The sequence below is a fragment of the Brachionichthys hirsutus genome, chromosome 3 (assembly GCF_040956055.1).
Source record: "Brachionichthys hirsutus isolate HB-005 chromosome 3, CSIRO-AGI_Bhir_v1, whole genome shotgun sequence".
In the NCBI taxonomy this organism is placed as follows: domain Eukaryota; kingdom Metazoa; phylum Chordata; class Actinopteri; order Lophiiformes; family Brachionichthyidae; genus Brachionichthys; species Brachionichthys hirsutus.
Window position 1 is genome coordinate 4,977,911 of NC_090899.1, and position 19,554 is coordinate 4,997,464.

General features: G+C 43.3%; 4 protein-coding genes across 4 annotated transcripts; 2 read left to right on the forward strand and 2 right to left on the reverse strand.

Annotated features, from left to right (window-relative positions):
- The first annotated feature begins 1,512 nt into the window (after nucleotides 1-1,512).
- On the forward strand, nucleotides 1,513-8,639 carry epn1a (epsin 1a). The gene is made up of 11 exons (XM_068756424.1): nucleotides 1,513-1,581; nucleotides 1,849-2,007; nucleotides 2,648-2,776; nucleotides 3,104-3,224; nucleotides 3,305-3,462; nucleotides 3,636-3,707; nucleotides 5,067-5,150; nucleotides 5,635-5,917; nucleotides 6,505-6,669; nucleotides 6,861-7,103; nucleotides 8,089-8,639. The coding sequence occupies exons 1-11, from the start codon at nucleotides 1,513-1,515 to the stop codon at nucleotides 8,535-8,537; spliced, it is 1,932 nt and encodes a 643-aa protein (XP_068612525.1). The 3' UTR covers nucleotides 8,538-8,639.
- Nucleotides 8,640-8,700: 61 nt separating this feature from the next.
- foxj2 (forkhead box J2) lies at nucleotides 8,701-13,726 on the reverse strand. Its single transcript, XM_068756435.1, has 10 exons — nucleotides 13,684-13,726; nucleotides 13,043-13,390; nucleotides 12,831-12,905; nucleotides 12,605-12,688; nucleotides 11,806-11,928; nucleotides 11,301-11,721; nucleotides 11,111-11,227; nucleotides 10,922-11,023; nucleotides 10,454-10,765; nucleotides 8,701-10,373 (listed from the first exon to the last, which is right to left on the reverse strand). The coding sequence occupies exons 2-10, from the start codon at nucleotides 13,373-13,375 to the stop codon at nucleotides 10,264-10,266; spliced, it is 1,677 nt and encodes a 558-aa protein (XP_068612536.1). The 5' UTR covers nucleotides 13,376-13,390; nucleotides 13,684-13,726; the 3' UTR covers nucleotides 8,701-10,263.
- Nucleotides 13,727-14,088: 362 nt separating this feature from the next.
- On the reverse strand, nucleotides 14,089-16,177 carry isoc2 (isochorismatase domain containing 2). The gene is made up of 7 exons (XM_068760274.1): nucleotides 16,093-16,177; nucleotides 15,873-15,938; nucleotides 15,513-15,637; nucleotides 15,214-15,426; nucleotides 14,801-14,871; nucleotides 14,559-14,676; nucleotides 14,089-14,294 (listed from the first exon to the last, which is right to left on the reverse strand). Coding segments are annotated over exons 2-7 (594 nt in total). The 5' UTR covers nucleotides 15,874-15,938; nucleotides 16,093-16,177; the 3' UTR covers nucleotides 14,089-14,228.
- Nucleotides 16,178-16,530: 353 nt separating this feature from the next.
- On the forward strand, nucleotides 16,531-18,953 carry atg12 (ATG12 autophagy related 12 homolog (S. cerevisiae)). The gene is made up of 4 exons (XM_068760405.1): nucleotides 16,531-16,674; nucleotides 17,523-17,659; nucleotides 17,796-17,858; nucleotides 18,782-18,953. The coding sequence occupies exons 1-4, from the start codon at nucleotides 16,581-16,583 to the stop codon at nucleotides 18,839-18,841; spliced, it is 354 nt and encodes a 117-aa protein (XP_068616506.1). The 5' UTR covers nucleotides 16,531-16,580; the 3' UTR covers nucleotides 18,842-18,953.
- The last annotated feature ends 601 nt before the right edge of the window (nucleotides 18,954-19,554 follow it).

Consider the following 19,554-nt stretch of genomic DNA (forward strand, 5'->3'; position numbering starts at 1 on the left):
CAGATACTCAGTTACTGTCGTCCTTTACTTGACGTCTGTTCTGATATTCGCCCAACAGAGAGTAGAAGACTGAGGGATTACCGTATTATCTGTAATGCAAGCGTTAGGGAGCATCAGACGATAACTCGACGTTTTCTGTGAAGCCTGGAGTTTTGCAGACAGATGTTTCAAACAACTGAACTTGCAAGATAACAAAACGGTGTTCCTTATCGTACTTGTTGCCGTGTTTGAACTTTGGCACAGCCCTTTAGAAGTACATTAGCTGGCCTTTGCAATGATTGCCTAATGACTCGTTACGCATTTGTTGGGCCAACAAATCTAAGTACGAATTTAATGCTTTATATGTCTGTCGGCGTTTTAGTCAAAGTAGATGCAGCACGTAAACAAATGGTAAATTACGTGTTGGCTGGGCTTTATAATTCTTGTTATTAAGTTCAGTTATGATCAGTGAAAGCAGTCCACGGGCATACCGGTAGTTATTATTGACAGAAATAGGTGTGATTCACACTTTTTATTTTACATTGGTAAGAAAGAACTACTACTATTACTACTACTACTACTACTGTACTTCTGGCTTGTCCCGTGAGGGTTCACCACAGCAAATCAATGTTCTCCACTTCACACTGTCCTTTGCATCGTAAGAAAGAAGAACAAAATGATGAGAATTAATCTTGCTACTCCCATGACTGTCAGACTACATGTTGTTGTTATCTGTGAAAGTCCTGCTGGGAGCTACCGTATACAGTATAGTTATTTTTGACGGATATTTAACCTCCTGTTTGAGTTGCAATTTCAGTCAAAATAGTATTGTTTTTTTCCCCCCCATTTCAATTAAGTTACATATTCTTTGTTGGGTGTACACAAAACAAGCATGTATATTTTGTACAGATATGAGAAATATTTCTAGGCAAGGTGGTCTCTGTTGCAGCACATTGTCTATGTTTTGGATATTATACTTTGCAATAATAGAAGTTTGGTATGAATATGATTCACGTTTTTATAGCTTGTTTGTCCTTACTTCTCAATGGTTACCTTTGAACTTAGATTTAGGACATGGTTTTAGCTTGTTCTTGTTTGCGGTGGTTTTTTATTTTTAACATTTCAGTCTTGTTTCATAGGTTTCTTCCCCCCTATGCCTGTTAATTTGGGGGCCAATGTTGCCACGGGAAGAAAGAGACAAGCTGTGAATGAGTGGCTTACAAGCCAGAAAAACGAAGAGCTACCAGGAGGAGAGAACCCTGACCTGAATTATTCTTGTGTAACAGGTGTGCACGACTCTTTCTGTCATCCTGTGCTGCTTCTAGCTGTCACAAGATTGATTTCTGGTCTCGCACTATCCTGACTATTTATCCTCTTCGGGAGTTTTCTTGGCTATATAAAAAAAGATGTTTGATTTGTTTAAAATAAAGATGTTCGGTGTTCTGTGTTTGGTTTGTTTTAACTATATATTACAATGAGTTTTCACCATCTACTCTTCAGATTGTAACAAACCTCAACAGCCAGCCTGTTGCCATGTCGACTTCATCACTACGGCGACAAGTGAAGAACATTGTCCACAACTATTCAGAAGCTGAAATCAAGGTTGTCTGCTCCTCTGTAGATCTAGCTTTTTTTTCCCTTCTCTCTTATTTTCGCCCACAACTCCCAACTGCATGTAGGTTTAATATGAAAGCTTTAAGTAAGGGAGATCACAGAGTTAGGCCTGAATGATGCACTGCAAAGATAAAGTGAAACTGTCTTTCATTTTAAACCTGATTAAACATAACATGTTTATTTTTATTGTCACACACTTTACCTTTTGAACGTGGACACGGAGGCTAGTTTAATGTGATGTCTTGTCTTGTACAGGTTAGAGAGGCCACGTCCAACGACCCATGGGGCCCCAGCAGCTCGCTGATGTCAGAGATTGCTGATCTGACATACAATGTTGTGGCCTTCTCAGAAATCATGAGCATGGTCTGGAAGCGCCTCAATGACCATGGCAAAAACTGGAGGCATGTGTACAAGGTGTGTGTTCAAGTCTGCAATGGTTGATGGCCGTTTAGCACATGACATATTAATATCATACATTAAACTAACATGATCTGTGATGCACCGGGACTATTATTGCATGGCATATCCAGATGTGTCCAGAATCTCACTCGAATGTCTGTTATATTTTAGACATACATTTGGCTTATCATGCGTAAAAACATTCTGGGAATTATATTAAATTTGGAAACAACACTCCCTACTTTGCTCCTAGATTATAGTCTAGAAACTGAGCAGGGAAGAAAATTTGTCAACTTGCTACTAATGTACCGCTAATGGCGGCGCACAGCATTGGCTGCAGCCCGATGCTCACTCATTGAATGTAATTTCGTTGTCGTACCGTACTTGTAATGACAATAAAGTCTATCCATACGATACTTTCCAATGCTAAAATTATAAGGATGATTATGTATTAAAATATATATATAAATAGAGTTGTTGATTTCCACTTTTGGATTCATGTATTTGCTTGTAAATAGATGCAGAGTTTACTTAAAGGACTAATTGTTACTGGTTAACTACTGTAATTAAATATTTGGATTTCCTTGAAGTCACTGTCGAGACCGTTTTCTTTTTTTTACGGGCTGTGATTGTTTGTGCTTTGTGTTCTTCCCAGGCTATGACTCTTATGGAGTACCTGATCAAGACGGGTTCAGAGCGGGTCGCTCAGCAGTGCAGAGAGAACATATACGCAGTCCAGACCCTCAAAGATTTTCAGTTCATCGACAGAGATGGCAAAGACCAGGTAAAATAAAATACAGAAACAGAGCTGCATAGAGTTAAAGTGCTTAATGAGTAAGGTCCACATTTATGGAATGCAGGGACTCCATGGTGCATTCATGGACATTATACAATAAGGTCCTGGCCTCTTGTGCAACCCAAAGCAAAGCCATACAAGTTTTTATAGTTTGTTGACTGAAAATGTGGTAATAAAATAAGCTTTTACACAATGCTAATTATTTAAGAGTAATTTATTGGTTTAGTAATTAAGTTAACTGCGTCTATATAATATTTAACTTCTGTAAATTGTACTGTTGCAGTATTTTATTGCGTGTACGTGGTATTTTTCCAGGGAGTGAATGTACGAGAAAAAGCCAAACAGCTAGTGACCCTGCTGAAAGATGAAGAGAGGCTAAGAGAGGAGAGGATTCACGCCCTCAAAACCAAAGAGAAGATGGCACAGACATCCAGCGGTAAGACCGGCACTTTACCTGTTTTAACAGGTTCAGGGCAGAAAGTGGCATGAATGAAATGCCTGTATTTTTCACCATAGCCTCCTCTGCTCCCTCAGCACCCAGCATCGGGGGCAGCCTGTCTGTGGGCTCCCACTCTGGAGGAGGGGAGCCTGAGCAGGCCTGGCCACAGAGCTCTGGAGAAGAAGATCTGCAGCTCCAGCTGGCTCTGGCCATGAGTAAAGAAGAGGCAGAGCAGGTAACCCAAAGCAGCCTATTCAAGGAAGGAACCGCTCGCTGTCCAGGATGAGGACGAAAGCGTCACGAGAACGAGCCAAGTTTTTAACTTGACTGTTCAGAGTGATGCTGCTGATATTATCCACTTCATAAACGTAGTAATGCTCTCACCATATAACGCCTGACCTCCCCCAGACTAGACCGGACCCTTTGGAGGACGCAGACATCCGCTATGCAATCACACTCAGCAAAGAGATGCAGCAACAGGTCGGGGCAGAGCGTGTGCCCAGAGGACTGGCTAGCCTAGTCATCTGTCTCTTTCTCTCAATTGGATCTTTGCAAACCGATATCAGGCTGTGACAAATCGAAATAATTTATGCTCGTATCATGTGCAATTTTCCTCGGGATTCTGATTTACCACTCCAGTATTAGCGTTGCGATAATTTAGTTTGTTGCAGTGTCACATGCCTTCTGGTGCTGGAGAACCAAAATAGGTCCTTTTCAAATCTCTGTCATGACAAATTAATGGAAAAGCAAATGGCCAAAAATTCAATTCTTGAGTTTGCATGAGATTGACAATTATTTATCGGAAATGACAAAGAGTTATTTGAAAGCATTGATTATTCTTTCCTCTCTAATAACTCCACTAACAGCATGCATTTATCTGAAACACTGATTTCTCCTGCTCTACTGTTTTTACTGAGTGCCAAAAGTGTTTGCTTGTGATAATCAAATGGTTGGTGTTCCTCGTCCTTCCTGGGATGACCTAGGATGATCTGCACGGTCTTTGTGAGATTGAATAATTTGTTTCTGTTTATGTTTCTGTTATTGAATGTACCGGTAACTAGAAAAACAAACCTCCGCCCAGCAGCTCATTCCCCTAATTGAATTTACACCGTCCACATGATGATCTGGATCATCATCGAAAGGCCCTAAATTGTTCTTGGTATCTTTATACACCAACCGTGAAAAGTAAAATTGAATCAGCGTAGATGTGCATTTTTTACCGATTTCTTTTAATCCATAAATGGGTTTTCAATGTTCAAATTTCATATTTTTTCCCTGACCTCATTCTGGATCAGATCCGGAAGACATTTGACATGATAGTGAATATCGTGTTAATTTAATGCAGATTTTTATAAGATATTATTTTTTTGAAAAAGCCTCCATTCGAAGTAAATATAAAATAAAAATGTATTTTGTATTCGGACTGGTATCCGGATCGGTCTGAACATTTAACGGGATCTAAATTAGACCCGTCTTCAGATTTCTTTTTTAATCAAGATCCATCCGGCAGTTTTTCTGTAATCCTGCTAACAGACAGACTATCAAAAACATAACCTCCTTGGCGGAGGTGAATATTTCCCTGTTCATAAGCCAAATGATAACGGAGCTCCACTGTGCTAAGCTGAGAGACTGGTGCCTTTTCCTGTTATAGAGGAGTGTGAGTGACCATTGAATCACAAGCAGTTCTGTATAAGGAATCGTGTGGTAATTAGAATTTCTCACTTTGTTTGGTGTTTATTCATAAAAGTTACCACTCCGTCTCCCACCTAGCTGTGATGTACTTTCAATGGTGGAATGTTTCAGATTGCTGACATCACAGTGCATTTCTGTGATCGGCAGGAAGAAAGACTGCGCAGAGGCGACGACCTGAGACTGCAGATGGCCATTGAGGAGAGTAGGAGGGAGAAACTGGAGCCCGAGGAGGTGCGTTTAAAATGCATCCGTTTAAATCTGTCCCGTGAGATCAGCCACACCTGAAAGTTAATCATTAAGAAGTGTCTAATAGTGAATGTAGCAAGTTATTGCATGAAGCCGGTGTCAAACAGTCAATACGCATTGCTGTGGAGCCGATAGTGAATAAAGCGCGTTCACTCGATCGGTACATTGTTGCTTCTCCGAAGGTTTGATCTGACCCAATGTACAAATTCCATCCATTTTGTGTCCAAAGCTGTGAGACTTAAATGATCTCTGTGTATTTCTTGAAACTAGTAACTGGCATGAAAATTATACAACTGAGTAAATTACCTTTCTTTGCTGCTTTAAACAAATGTATTCAGACAAAATAATTAGAAAAATGAAGGTTTTTATTACATTGTAAGCCTAGATTAAGATTAAGTGCCGGGGTCGCCACATTTCTTCCTAAACACGGGCAGAGAAACATTAATCTATCATATAATTTCTTGTACAGAGTGCTTTGATGGAGCTGAGTGCTGTGGACCCCTGGGGGGCCCCTGCTGCTGCCGCCACTGTGAGCTCTGCTGGCCCCTCACCCCCACCCACAATTTCTGCCCCTGCAGCCTCAGGTCCCTGGGGCACAGCCCCCGCAGACCCATGGGGGGTGTCATCACCCACATCTCCTACAAGCTCTGATCCCTGGGGTGGAGGCGCTGCACCAACGATAGCCCCTCCTCCAGACCCCTGGGGAGAGACGTCCAACAGAGTTAACAACGTTGACCCCTGGGGAAGCTCGGGTAAGCCACTCAAACAGCCAATGAAGTGTTAACTCTGCAGCCAATCGGGTTAGCCGGATACACTCATCGAGTATCAGAAGACAACCGTGTCTTTCTCTGCGGATGGGGGAGGAAGTGAAGACCTTTACTCCTTTTCCACTCCTCTGTTCCATTTTCTGTCGTGACGTAATCCCTCATCCACTCACATGCTTTCACTTTGTGAGGAGAAATGCAAGCATGTCTTATTCACTCTCCCTCCGTGTCTGAACCAGTGATTGGAATCCTCTTGTTTCCGGTCGGGACTGGCTGCGGCTGGGTCCCAACCAGAGCGGTCTCATCTCCTACCCCTTTGTGACTTGTAGTTTATGAGGTAGCTTCTTGTCATCTTTCCCTTATCCCAGTCCTCGGTTGCTGAATAGTTGGAAGTAGCATGGTGGGTAGCTGACACCCCCCACCCCTGTTGGGTTAGTTAGTCAAACTGCAAAGGTCAAGGAGAGGAGCGCTCATGTTGGAACCCAGCCCAGCTTCCTGATTCCTTAATTGTGCGTTGTACTGTAAGGTTTCGTGTTAACCCTCCCCTCCATTGCGTCTGCACCCTTACCCTGTAGCTGTGACCCCCCCCAGTGCTGACCCGTGGGGCCCCTCAGTGCCACCCAGCACCTCCTCTTCGGGGGGGCCAGTAGACCCTTGGGCAAGGGACGGGCCTGTCCCTGCCTCTGACCCTATCACGTCTGACATCTGGAGTGACACCGCCAAACACACTAATGGCACAGGTACATTCACACAGCGTTGAGGTGCTGGCTCCGCCCCCTTGAAGGGAACTCCGCTGCATGCACAGTTGTCTCGTCTCGCATTTCATCCTCCTCCAGTGTGTGATCATGCGGTTCTGTACCGTTCTACAACGACAGACGGTTTGAATGTTCTGTCTCTGATTTACCATTTCTGTTCCCCCTCCCCCCTTTAGCTCACTCAGAGCAGCGAGGGTCCCCGGCCATTGGCTGTGACAGTACAGGCTCCCCGGTGCCCTTCGACCTATCATCTCTTGGCCCTTCACTTCCTGTTCGCAAGACTCCCGAGTCCTTCCTTGGCCCCAACGCAGCCCTGGTGGATCTCGATTCACTGGTGTCCTCTAAACCCAAGCCGAAGCAGCTACCACCTCCTTCTATCTCTTCCTCGTCAGCGCACAACCCCTTCCTCCAGAGCGCAGGTGAGCTGCAGGTGTCGAGTTAACTACTATGTGTGACCCGAGAGAAGTGAGCCGACTATGGAAGCGCAGTCCTCGAGTAAAGACACGTTGGACAATGTTCATTAAGGGTTTCGTGGCTTTATTAGAGCTTGCGTTGATTTTTTTTTTTGTACTTGATTGCATTTGTAGAAAGAAAGTACTTTATCATCATCTATTATTCAACATGAATAAATATCAATAGCTTGGACTTTAATAACATCATGAACATGGCAGCAAATATTTACTTTTGTCAGCCCTAAAGTTGCATTTTTAGAAAAATCTCAACATAAACCAGTTTATACGTCTCGTAATTATTTTATACATTTCCTGCATTAAAATGTGTAAAAACAACTTAACCTTAAATTGCCTCAAATATTTCCAACAATATTAAAACCCAGACCGATCCACGGTTTTATTCAACATAACATTTCATTCATCCACAGAGTGAGGGAGGAAAAGCGTCACTGATATTTCTAAAATGTCCAACAATGTGGCATCTGAAGATTTCAGCACGAGTCTCATCAGATGACTTTCATATTTTCACAAACCATTAATGCGCCCTTTTTTTTCCCTCAGTTGATGGATCTACCATCTGCTGGACTTAGTTGAAATATTTTTTGGCTCTAATCCAGCCAGAGACATAACTTTGGTAGAGTATTAAATGTGAAAGTGCCTTCCATTCACATTCATTGTTGTCCAGTTAGACAATCATCTTCTTGTTGTTCAGTCAACGAAGATGTTCAGCTTATTCGTGTTAGTTTCTTCATCCCAAAGCCTTCAAATGCTCACGTTGTTCCGACTAATATTCAGTCGCATACAACAGAGAAAAGTTGCAAACATTCACACTGTGCTAACAGAAAATAACGAGTGTTTGTCTACAAACACACATTTTAAAACGGGTTAAAAGCTGAACTTAATGATTGAGAATTGAACTCCTCTTGCGTTAAACGCCGCCTTTGACCATCAGGCTCCTCTCCTGCTCCTGGAATGGCAGTGACTCCAGGCAGCACCATTTCCAGTAGAGGAGTGTCTCCAACACCTGCCTCTTCCAACCCTTTCGGCGTGGCTCCATCCATGACTTCCATCTCACCTCAGCCGTCATCACTTGGACTGAGTGGCCTTCGCTCCAGTCCTGTGCCTCCCAATCCCATGCTGGGCATGGTGCAGCCAGGAATGAGCATGGCACCAATGAGTGTGGGTATGGGGCCTCCAGGAATGAGTTTGGGAATGATGCAGCCCAGCCCGATGGGAATGCCCTACAGTGGGCTCTCGCCTATGGCGCCCCCAGGTTCCGCCCTGTTGGGGCCCGGAGGTTCAGCAACTCCTCAGCTCATATTGGGCGTGCCCTCTGGAACAGGAGGAGTGATGGGAGCAGGAGGAACAACGGGAGCGAGCACCAACCCTTTTCTTCTTTGAGGAAGTGTCACCACTACTATGATCACCTGTTTCAACCTGTCATACCTGCTGCCACCTTCATTCATCGCCCCCCCCCCCCTTCAAAACACACTTTGTGTCCAAGAAGAAAAATGTATACATCTATATATTTAAAGAAAAAAAAAGAACAAAAAATCTAAAACTATCTTTTCCTTCAAAAGCATTATTTCATTTCATTTCAGAATAATTTCCCAGATTGTTCCGTTCATTTCAATAAGGATTTTTGTTGTGGAGAGATCTTATTTATTTTTGTTTTAATCCCTTTCTGTTCTGTATTGTTTATGTTGTTGTTGTTGTTTTGCGGTCCTGTCTTGAGATGAAGGTAAGTCTATGTGGAGGCTTTTTCAAGTGTAGTCTAATATGACTGCACTGAGAGGAAGAGAAAACATGGCCACTAACTGACAAACTGTTCAACCTGCCTCTGTGAATGAGGGCAAACGCTGAATCGATGTATTGACACCAGCACATATTTTTATTTCATATATATATGTGTATATGAAATAAAAAAATATGGGAAGAACAGACTGAAGAACCCTGCATTTCTGGCACAATGTGGTTAAATATTTCACTTTTTAATTTAATGTTAAATGTAATTTATATATTTTTTTCCCAATTCCTGGGAACGAATAAACAAGGAGAACGACACGACGATGCCATATAAATCAAATGCTTATATTTTTTTTCTTCCTGATTTATTGCAGAAATCTAAAGAAATCTCTGACGTGTAGTCTGAGGAGAAATGGGATGTGTGTGTGTGTGTGCGCGTGAGTGTGTGTCTGCAGCAATGTGCAAATAAGCATATGAATGCTCCATGTGTGGGGCATGCAAGAATGAAATGGTGCAAATGCCCAGTTTGATGTCTGTGTCGATATCTGTCTCCATTTTTCCTGTGTCCGATCTTATTTGAGTGACTCACGCAGGGAGAATTGACATCTGTTATTTTTAAAAAATGGTCACATGTATGAATACTATGTAACGGGGGATTTCCAATGAGGTAGTCACACATTTCTCTGCCAATCGCATCATTTTAAAAATGAAGCCTTTCTTTTTTTCCAGTCACATTTCATACGGGGGGGTCCCTGGTACAGGGGTGTCCCAGAGCACCGCTGTGTTTCATCCCTCTTTTTTTGAGGAGGGAGAGATACTGCTGCTTCTTGAAAGACGATTATTTCACTGAATGAAATGGGGGTGGGGGGGTGGGGGGGAGAAACGGACCTGACAACATGCTCCATGCTGTTCTTTTAATTGAGCTGGATGAATTTATTTTATATCAACAAGAAAAGAATGTCATATTCAGTAAGGTTGAATTCTGTGTGGTGATGACTGTGAACATTCACTCGCGCTTGAAAGTAAAATGGATAAAAATAAAATGAATTTATGAAATGAAACAAAAACACAGGACGTCTTTGGCTTTTGTCATGCTTGCTCTATTTTAAGCTTCTTTCTACATCCCGTAACTGAACTAGAAAAAAACGTGCACTCTTTGGTGAACACGGTTACAAAGCTGCTAGCCAACAACACAAAAGTTCACCCTGCAATTAAACAGATATTACAGCATAGGAATTTGAAAAAAAAAATGAACGACCTTTCTGACTTTGAACTTTCAGTCGTGTGAAAACTGTTTTCTCTGAGAAGCATCACAACGCCCCCAGTGAGGCAGTTCCTGCTTAGGTTGAAGATGGCTGAGTGGGGTGGGGGGGGGGGGGGGTCAAAGGAGCAGAGAGTCCCAGTCAAAGTCATCCTGGATCTCCTCACTGTTGCTGTGCAGACTCTTTAATGGAGGACGCGGTCGTGGCGCCGGAGACTGATGCTGCGTACCTGTCGAGACCGAAAGAGGAGACGGAGTAAAACTGGTGCAGGCAGACGTGACGGGGAAGGGAAAATGTACCAGAACGTACCAGGTTGTGTTAGCTGTGGTCTCAGCACACCTTGCAGGGGCCTCCGGGGAGGCTGTGTTCCACCGGTGGGGGGGACTGTGGGAGAGTAGGCCAGGGGTGAGGGCTGTGTAAGGCTGGTGAGGGTAGGAGGAGGGGCACCGGTGGCGAGCAGTGGGAACTGTAAGGGGTGAGGTGTGCCGAAGGTTCCTGGGGAGTTGGTGATCATGCCCCTCTGGGTGAAGAAGCGGTTCATAGAGTCGCACAGGGAAGTGAACAGCGCCGGGTCCAGAGCCCAGTCGCAGAGCTCCGCCTGACGCATGCTCTCCAGCAGGTCTGATGGCGGAGGCAAAGGAGGGGCTTTTAGAACAGATGCTTTTTACACATAACCCCCCCCCCCCCCCCCCCCCAACAGGTAAAGCCTGATGCGATGTGAGAACATATGTTTTTATATTAGTCTGGGTGAAGCTGTCCTTTTAAACGGCTCGTTACCCGGGTGACCGGACAGGTCTATGTTCGCCCAGTCCAGGCTGGTGGCGATGCGGAAGCTCTCCTTCAGAGAATCAGGGTTGCTGAACCAATCAGGCGGCACCGCTGAAGTGGTAAAAAGAAAGGGAAACTTCTAGAACTCTTTACACAGTTCATGCGTTTATGGGATGGATGAGGCGACGTGAGACTCACTGTGTTGTGTCTCGGGAGGGGGTGGAGGAGGTGCGGGGTGAGGAGACATCGGCAGCAGAGTTGGAGTGTGAAGTGGGGCGATGTCGTTGCCCACGACGGCCAGAGGAGCGCCGTCCGCTGGACAGAACAAACGCAGTCACTCACCCAGGCTGCTGATGTGGGTGGTATAGTGAGTCTACGGGGTACTTACACTGTGAGCCCCCCCTCTCCCGCATGGTCTTGACGAGATATTTGAAAGACGAGTACATGTCTTGTAAATTCAGCTCATCAAAGGTGAAACGGAGTGGAGGGTCGGCGGGGGGGTTTATCGACACAGCAGGAGGGGCGGCAGAAACCGAAGAATGGCTGGGTCCCGACACGGTGCTAAGGGTCGAGGAAGAGGAGACGGATACAGGCCTTGTGGGAAAGGACTCAAAGGATGAAGCGGGAGCGGCCGGAGAAGCTGCAGTCATATTGGAAGCAGGCAGAGGTCCGGCAGTGGAAGTGGGGATGGACAGGATGGGAGGGGGGAAAGAGTTAATGGAAGGCATGAGGAAAGCAGTGGGAGGAGAGACCGATGGGTGATGGACAGGGAGACTGGGCGTTGGGTTTGGAATGTAGGTTGCCGGTTGCTGTGGAGATAAAAGACACCATGCAGGCATTTAGAAACGGCCCAGGAAAAAGCAGCGCTGAAGATGGGCAGACGGTAACGCTACCTTGCATGGGGGAGGGGAGAGGGAGGCAGACTGGTGTGACTGGATGCCTCCCAGTGGCTGGTGCTCCATCTGGGTAGATGGTGTTGGTGGATGAGGTGAGGGTTCTCTCTGCGCTCGTGTCTTCTGTAACGGCACAGAGCTCTTATTTATTTACGAAAGCAGAAGAGGTATCCAAATCTGGCAGTAGCATTAACGAAGTTTAACTTATAACTTAGAATACATCCCCTGTTAATGCTGCTGACATTAAGGTCTGCTCATTACTTTTTCTCCATTTACTTTTTGACACAATTACGCAAAAACAACTTTTTATTTATTTAGGTGGAAGGTTGGGGGCGGACAGAGGAAGAAACCGCTGAATGTCAGAATGAATCTGGATGAAAGGGTGAATCCAGGAATCTACTTTCACTTTTATTTCAAAAAAGAATTCAAACCATGTTAAAAAAAATTAAGTAAATTAAAGGGTATCCATCGTTTTCATTTTCTTTAACATTTTGCGAGAGGGCTCTTCTTTTCTTTTAATTTAGCTTTGATTAGGTATAAACTACATTACAAATGCTCACAAAAAATATTTTAGAAATTTGTGGGGTTTAGCATTTACCGTGTGATTAAACTGTGTGCGCTTCTTTGCTCTTCTGTTTTTCTAATATGGAGAGGCTACAAAAGAAGGTTTGTTTGCCTTTTTTTTTGGTGCAACCAGAAATTGTAGGGGGACTTATATTCTTAAAGCTGTTACAAATAAATCCGGCAAATTAAAAGCAATTAAAAGCAAATAAAACAGTTATTCGTTATAACAACATACATCCTCCCTCTCCTCTGGATAGGCTCGTTTCGGAGGTCTCACTTGATTGGCCTGCGTGGGTCCGTCCATCGTCCAATAGGCACCCTGGAAATAGAGTTCAGACTTTCAGAGCGGTGTTCTTATGTCATTTCTTCATCTATAATAATAATAATAAAAATAATGCAGATTCTAATGTGACGAGCAGAATATTCAATGCGACATCACAAAAGTAAGAAAAGTAATTCACCTTTCCGGGGTCGTTCTCTGGGCGTGGAACTTTCCTGAAGCATTTATTGAGGGACAGATTATGACGAATGGAGTTCTGTTAAGAAAACAAAGTATCATCAAGTAAGAAATCAGAACTGAGTAAAAAAAAATATTAGGTTTAAGTCAGCAAAGTAAACTTTATATTTCGGCTGTTTTCTCTTCCGTTCTGCTGCGTCCTACATCAAAGCTCACCTTCCATCCACGGCCAGCTCGGCTGTAGTAGGGGAAAGTGTCGCTGATCCAGGTATAGATGTCGTTCAAACTCAACTTCCTCTCAGGTGCAGCTGCTATTGCCATGGCGATGAGAGTGGCATAGCTGTGGGGGGGTTTCCCCTTGGAGTTACAAGGTGAAGGCTCCAGCAGAAGAGGTAGAAAGTCTCCCCTCGCCCTCCCTCCGTCTTTCTTGTCGTCTTTCTCCCCTGCCCTTGCTTCTCCTCTTTCCCTCCCCGATCGCAGGCTGCTGAGTCCCAGCTGAGGCAGCCAGTCAATACTGGTGAGACTGGAGTCCAGGTTGGAGGAGGACATTGTCTCTCTTTTTCTCTGTTCAGGATGTGAGGGTACAGAAAAAGTACTTAACTGTTTTTGTTTTTAACCATACATGCATGAAAATCACAAACATTGATAAATAGACTTCTGACTGCCTTCTATCTGTTATGTCAACAGCTCTCGTACTGAACTTCAACCATCAGTTACAAGCAAATAAGCCCTGACGCAGGACACCGTGGAAACTCTCCACTGACGGGCAGCAAGCCTCTGCATGAATGTGGAACCCTTTATTAGAGCCGTTTTGCAACTACATGATGTATTTCATAGAGAAAGAGTGACTTGCTTACCTCTTTTAAGTCACTCGAGGCCCAGGGCCTTACGAGGTGTAAATGTTTGTTATTAGCGGAGCACGTCTGCCGTCCCTCCTTCCCTTCAGCATGTTAACTCCCACAAGCCCGATCTTTGTGAAAGTTTGTTTAACTTTGCAGAAACATGAAACGTAAAAAAAAAGAGAAGAAAACTTATCGGAGTGCTTCCTCTTCCTCCCTCCCTCCCCTTCTTCTCCTCCCTTTCTGAATATAACAGAATTACATCACTCACTCCTCCCCTTGTGAGGTCATCCTTAGCGCACGCCCCTGTAAACTGGTTCCACCTCTCCATTTTGAAGTTTACACAGCTGTGAGCGCCACAGGAAGCTAATAAAAAGGGAATAACCATTCAGTCATTTTCACCCAAAACCGCCTCATGAACACAGAAGCAAAGCATTTTTTATTTTATTTTTATTTATAGCAGCAGCATCACTTTATTGCATGACTTTATCAGGGATGTTTGAAGAATCTGGATCTGTGTAACAGAAGGACAGATGATGGTGACGATGATGATGATGATCTCCCTACAGAGCACTGAAGAAGGAGAGGAGGCCGGTGTCAGGAGACGGGTGAGCCAATAGCGCCTGGATCTGTCAATAAAGTTGGGAGAAACGTGCGTTTGTCATTTTGCTTACTTAGACCGGTAAGTCACTCAGCATGAAATCTCCCTTCTACACGTCAGCAGGCGCAGAAATATTTGTTTTCTGCTGTGTGGTTTGTCAATTTATTTACTCCACCGCTTTTAAGAGTCCAAACTCGAACATCGAACTTGAGTTCCTTCTGTGTAAAGAGCCAGATTCATATTTGTGACGCATCTGAAAGCCGACACAGACAGCAGCGGTACTAATACGGACCTCCTTGAAGTTGGGGTGTTTGGCGTCCTGAACCAGCTGCAGCAGAACAGCCTCCGTGGTCGTGAGGAAAGCGCCGCTCTGCTTCAGTCGGGACAAAGCAAACAAACGATCCGTCTGGCTGTAGAGAGAGAGAGAGAGAGAGAGAGAGACACTGAAGTAATAACATGCAGCGCATATAGTTTCCAAACACATTTATATTAAATGGAGGCCGTTAGAGTGATTTGTAGCTGACGAGGAGATACCTCCTGGAGGAGACGGCATCCGCCACGATATGAACCTCAATCCCGGTCTCAAGCAGGTCATATGTCGTGCACTGCGACAAAGACAAGAAGCTGAGGTTCTGGAATAATAACAAGTGATGCAGCACGCCGACACAACAATTTAATAATGCGTCATAATATAATTATGTTTAATTTCCCTCATAATCTCACACGATCTTTGCCAATTCAAAGATGTTTTTTCTGTCTTTTGACAGTTTGAATTAATCAACGTGTTCCCGACAGATTTGGATTTTGGGATGGGGAGTTCCCAGGTTCAAGAGGGAGCTGCTATACGGCCGCCCCATCTCTCTCTCCATTGATTTTAGACCCTTATTTGCCAAGTATTCCCCGTGGGTAACTATAACTTATAGCAGAAACACAAACAGACGTCTTACTGCAATGCAGGCGTGTGCTTCTATTCCACACAGTATGGCCTGTTTGGGGTTCCCCAGGGACTCCAGCTGCTTCTTCACTTCCCCCACCATCATGGTGAAGGACGTTTTAGCATGAGCTGGGAGGCCTTCTGCTCCGAGCTCCGGCACCGTGGGGCCCAGACCTTTAGGGTACTGCTCCGTCAAAACGGCAGGGATGCCAAGAACGCGACTGGCCTGTGAGAAAAAAAATAAATGCAGGCATATTTCATCAGCCATGTTAACACACACACACACACACCTGAAGCTGGGCCAAGGCCAACCTTGAGCACTCTGGCTGCGTTGCTCACGATGTTGGTGAACTGGAAGATGTTGGGTCGGAACTTCTCCTGCATGTCACAAAGGAGAAGCACAGAATCCTTGCCGGAGAGTCTGCCGATGTTTGCCACTGGAAGAACAAGATCACAGAAGAAATTGTACCCACATGAATTAGAATCAGAATACTTGATTATCATAAAGTCACTAATGGAGCATGTTTTTGGCTGCACGATCTTTAGAGATGCACGCGTTTCAAAAAACAAAAAACCTGATTGTGCTGCTGAACTTCAAAATAGCACATTACCTTTAAACAACCGCTCGGTTTTTTGTTTTCTACAAAAATCGTTTTGAGCAAGTGACCTTACTGTTGCGTGAAGTGAGGTGAGGTGAGGAGTGGGTGACAGAATAAAGTCCAGCTGTTACGTCTCCTCCTGTGTAATTTCAAGCCAACAGAGGTTTTACTTTGCAAGTGAAAGACGAGAAATGCATTCAAAAGTAAGCAGATCCAAAGAATAACGAAAAATCAGACTTTTTTTTATTGTGCAAACACGTCATTGAGAAACTAAAGTCAAAATAATGACTCACCCAGCCTGTAGCTAAACGCTCGCTGTAGTTTGCTCGACGAGATGACCCGAGGAGCAAACACAGCTCATTTCCTGTATGTGTCACGTGGCTCTATTTGTGACACGCCCCTTGTGAGTTTATACAATTCTCTTGTCCACAGGTAGCGAAACGAGATGATCATCATTAATATTTTTTCATTATTCAGTATCAATATTCTTTTTCAAAGCAAGTTATGCACATTTTTGAACATTCTCACACCAACATTCAGCCAGATAATTCAGGAAGGCATTCATTTGTTTGAAAGACGATTATTGAAGAAGATGTGTAAACGAGAATATTTAGTAAATAGATAATGTTTCGTCATTTGTTATGTGAATGTGGAAACATTTAACGAAGGAAAGAAAGGTTGCTGCAATAAATACTAACCAATCGCAACCCAGTATTACTGGCCAACCACAAAGCAGTAAGGCGGGACAAAGAGGGAATTGTATTATGAATGTCTTTCTAAAATGTCTGACAACGTCGAGTCTCCACCAGATGCGCAAAGAGAGGAGTCGCAGCCACCATCAGAGGATTCGCCGACAAGCGAAGAGAAGAAAAAGTGTAAGAAAATATATTACGAGAAATGGAATAAGAGAATTACGTTTTGCGAGATTGACGCTAGTAGATACGGAAGTATTCCTGTTTGGTGATGTGACGACAAACCATTTTGTCCAATGGGAAGTCAGATGTAGTCTCGTTGAGCCAATCACCTTTTAGCTTTCATTGTACTGTTTACTGACTAGTGCGCAGCAAAGCAACGCTGAAGCTAAAGCTGCTAAAGCTAAAGCCAGTAGTTAGGAAGGTGTCGTACCATAGTCTTACTCAAAAGGTACAAATGTTACAAATACTTCCACAATTTATCAAATATATGCCGCACTAAGGCCGATAGCAACCCCACATTTTGTACATTAGATTATGAAACTATCAGGCCTAAATTAAACTACGGTTAGCTTAAAACTGGCACACGAAACTTGTTTACTTTACATATCACTGTTTTGCGGGGTTTTTGGGGCTTTTGTCGGGACATATCATGGAATTAAACCTTTAGTTTAGAGCCTAATCAGATATATTTGATACAGTCGCCTACCTAAACGTGGACCTTCGATTTCTTAACATTTCAAGGTCTTTTTACGGAAGTCTTTAAACACAATGTTCAAATACAAGCTTTAAATTTTTACTGCCAGGTCACCACATCATTATCATGTCATTATCATGTCATGTCATGAGGAAATTAAATAATTACAAATCAGAAATGATTGAATTTACTGAAGTGCTGTACAAAAGATAATTTTAGACTGTAGTGTCAAATGCAGATAGTTTTACAGTTCATATGTCAGTATGAAGAAATGCGTTTTTAGTCCTGGTGACTGCATCATGAACCTTACTTATTATTTTCTGTCTTTTTGTAGTTGATGTCCTGTTGAAAGCTGTGGGGGACGCTCCTATCATGAAAACAAAGAAATGGGCAGTGGAACGGGGGAGGACAGTGCAGGCCCTGTCTCAATTCATTTCTCGATTTCTCAAGCTCGATGACAGTGAGCAACTGGTAAGGGTTTGTTTATTTATTTATTGATTCATTTACTGACATAATTTAACAATGTTGTGCCTTGGACAGAGGCTGTTTCAATTCTGTGTTTCTTTTAATTCATTATGCATAATAGCACTTTTTTTTTGTCTCCCAGTTTATTTATGTAAACCAGTCATTTGCCCCCTCACCAGATCAGGATGTAGGGATCCTCTTTGACGTGAGTACACTTACCCTTTATTGAATAACTGGTTACACCATATTGTGCACTATTTTCTTTGTCTTTTACCTTGTACAAAATTGAGCAAAGAAAAGCAAACAACTGCTCGTCACCTTTTATCTCTTTCATTTTGGGATCCAATTAAAACGTGAGGAAGGAAGATTGTTCTTGCAAATAACAAAATTATATCAGGAAATGGCTTTTGTGTTTTAACTGCAGCTTCAGCAAATAGATGATAAAGACCATTAGAATGTAGCTGCACTTTAGAAAACTGCCTCGTAAATTTTTTTTTTTTTTTTTACGAACTTGTCCGCAGACAAAATTAGAACACATGCAGGCACAAAATCTAAGGCTTCAGCTTTGCTAGACTGTCGTCATCGTAGCTTTAATACTTGTTTTGTTTTGTTTTTATTCAGTCAATGCCAAGCCAGTCATTACAGATGTGATGTGTTGATAATAATATTTATCTACAAAGTATAAAAACCATAAGAAGGTAATAAATATAGCCTTGTTCCTTTTGGTATCTGTGATTCCAACTCAGGCTTCAGCTGAGGTAATATTCAAAACCCTCAATGACAGAAACATTTATTTCCATTATCATATCAGTCTAGTCTTTTAAACATAAATGAAATCGTACATTTTGAGCTGACCATTTGCTAAAACTTGATTTTAGAAGTAAATGAGCAATGAGAAGCTCTGACCAGCAGGGGGAGCAACAGCAGCAAAGCTTGTTTGACAGAACCTAGAGACAACATTAACATGTTATTAGCAAACACTGTACCACAAAGTCCGAGTCTCCTTAAACCTTTGATCAACCCACCATGCTTGACAGATCAACACAGCTGTTTTAGAGTTGATGAGTCAGCTACATGTTTTACTGCTTTACTGAACAGTTGTCTTTTATGTGTTTCTGTTTTTTTCAGTGTTTTGGCAGTGATGGCAAGTTGGTCCTACATTACTGCAAATCTCAAGCTTGGGGTTAAACTGCTTTTCTTTCATTCTTATGTCTTCAATTCTTCCACAAACATTTTCTGCCTTTTTTAAAAGACAAGTTCCGTTGATTCTTCTGTACATATTGTAAATAAATAATCATTATGTGCAGCTGTTTTGGCTCTTATTAAGGTGTCACATCTGTCTCCAATGAGACGATAAATTGGGTGCAGGAATTTGCTTTGCACTGCATATGAAGTAAAAACCGTTCACAGTTAACAGCTTTATATTCCTGGTTTAATACTGTATTTAAAAAGCAGGGAGCTTAAACTGGTGCTGAGGGTTTAGAGAGAAGCCACCTCTGAAAAGGGATGGAGGGAAGGAGAAAGGGGGGCACCACAGGAACAGATGGAGTTAGAGGGATTATGTGGTTCAGGATGGGTTTGTGACAAATTACCAAGAAAGAAAGTAAACAGAATTTGGTGGTGTGGAGACGGGTTCAGCCGCTCCGCCAGTTCTGCATCTTCGTCCAAGTATTGGGAGGATTACACGGGAGCGTGCTGCTGGAGAGCTAAGGGTCGCTGATGCTCATCTGGGCGGAGGAATGCTGTTGACGGATAAAGAAGGAAGCGACAACGAGGCGAGTGACGTGGTTCTGGAGCAGCTAAAATGAAGTTACTATGGAAATATTTGACCAAGGCAGCGATAACCAAAGTTTTTACATTTTGCAAGAAGTGAGGTGTTTATCTCTGGTGTTAAATCTTTG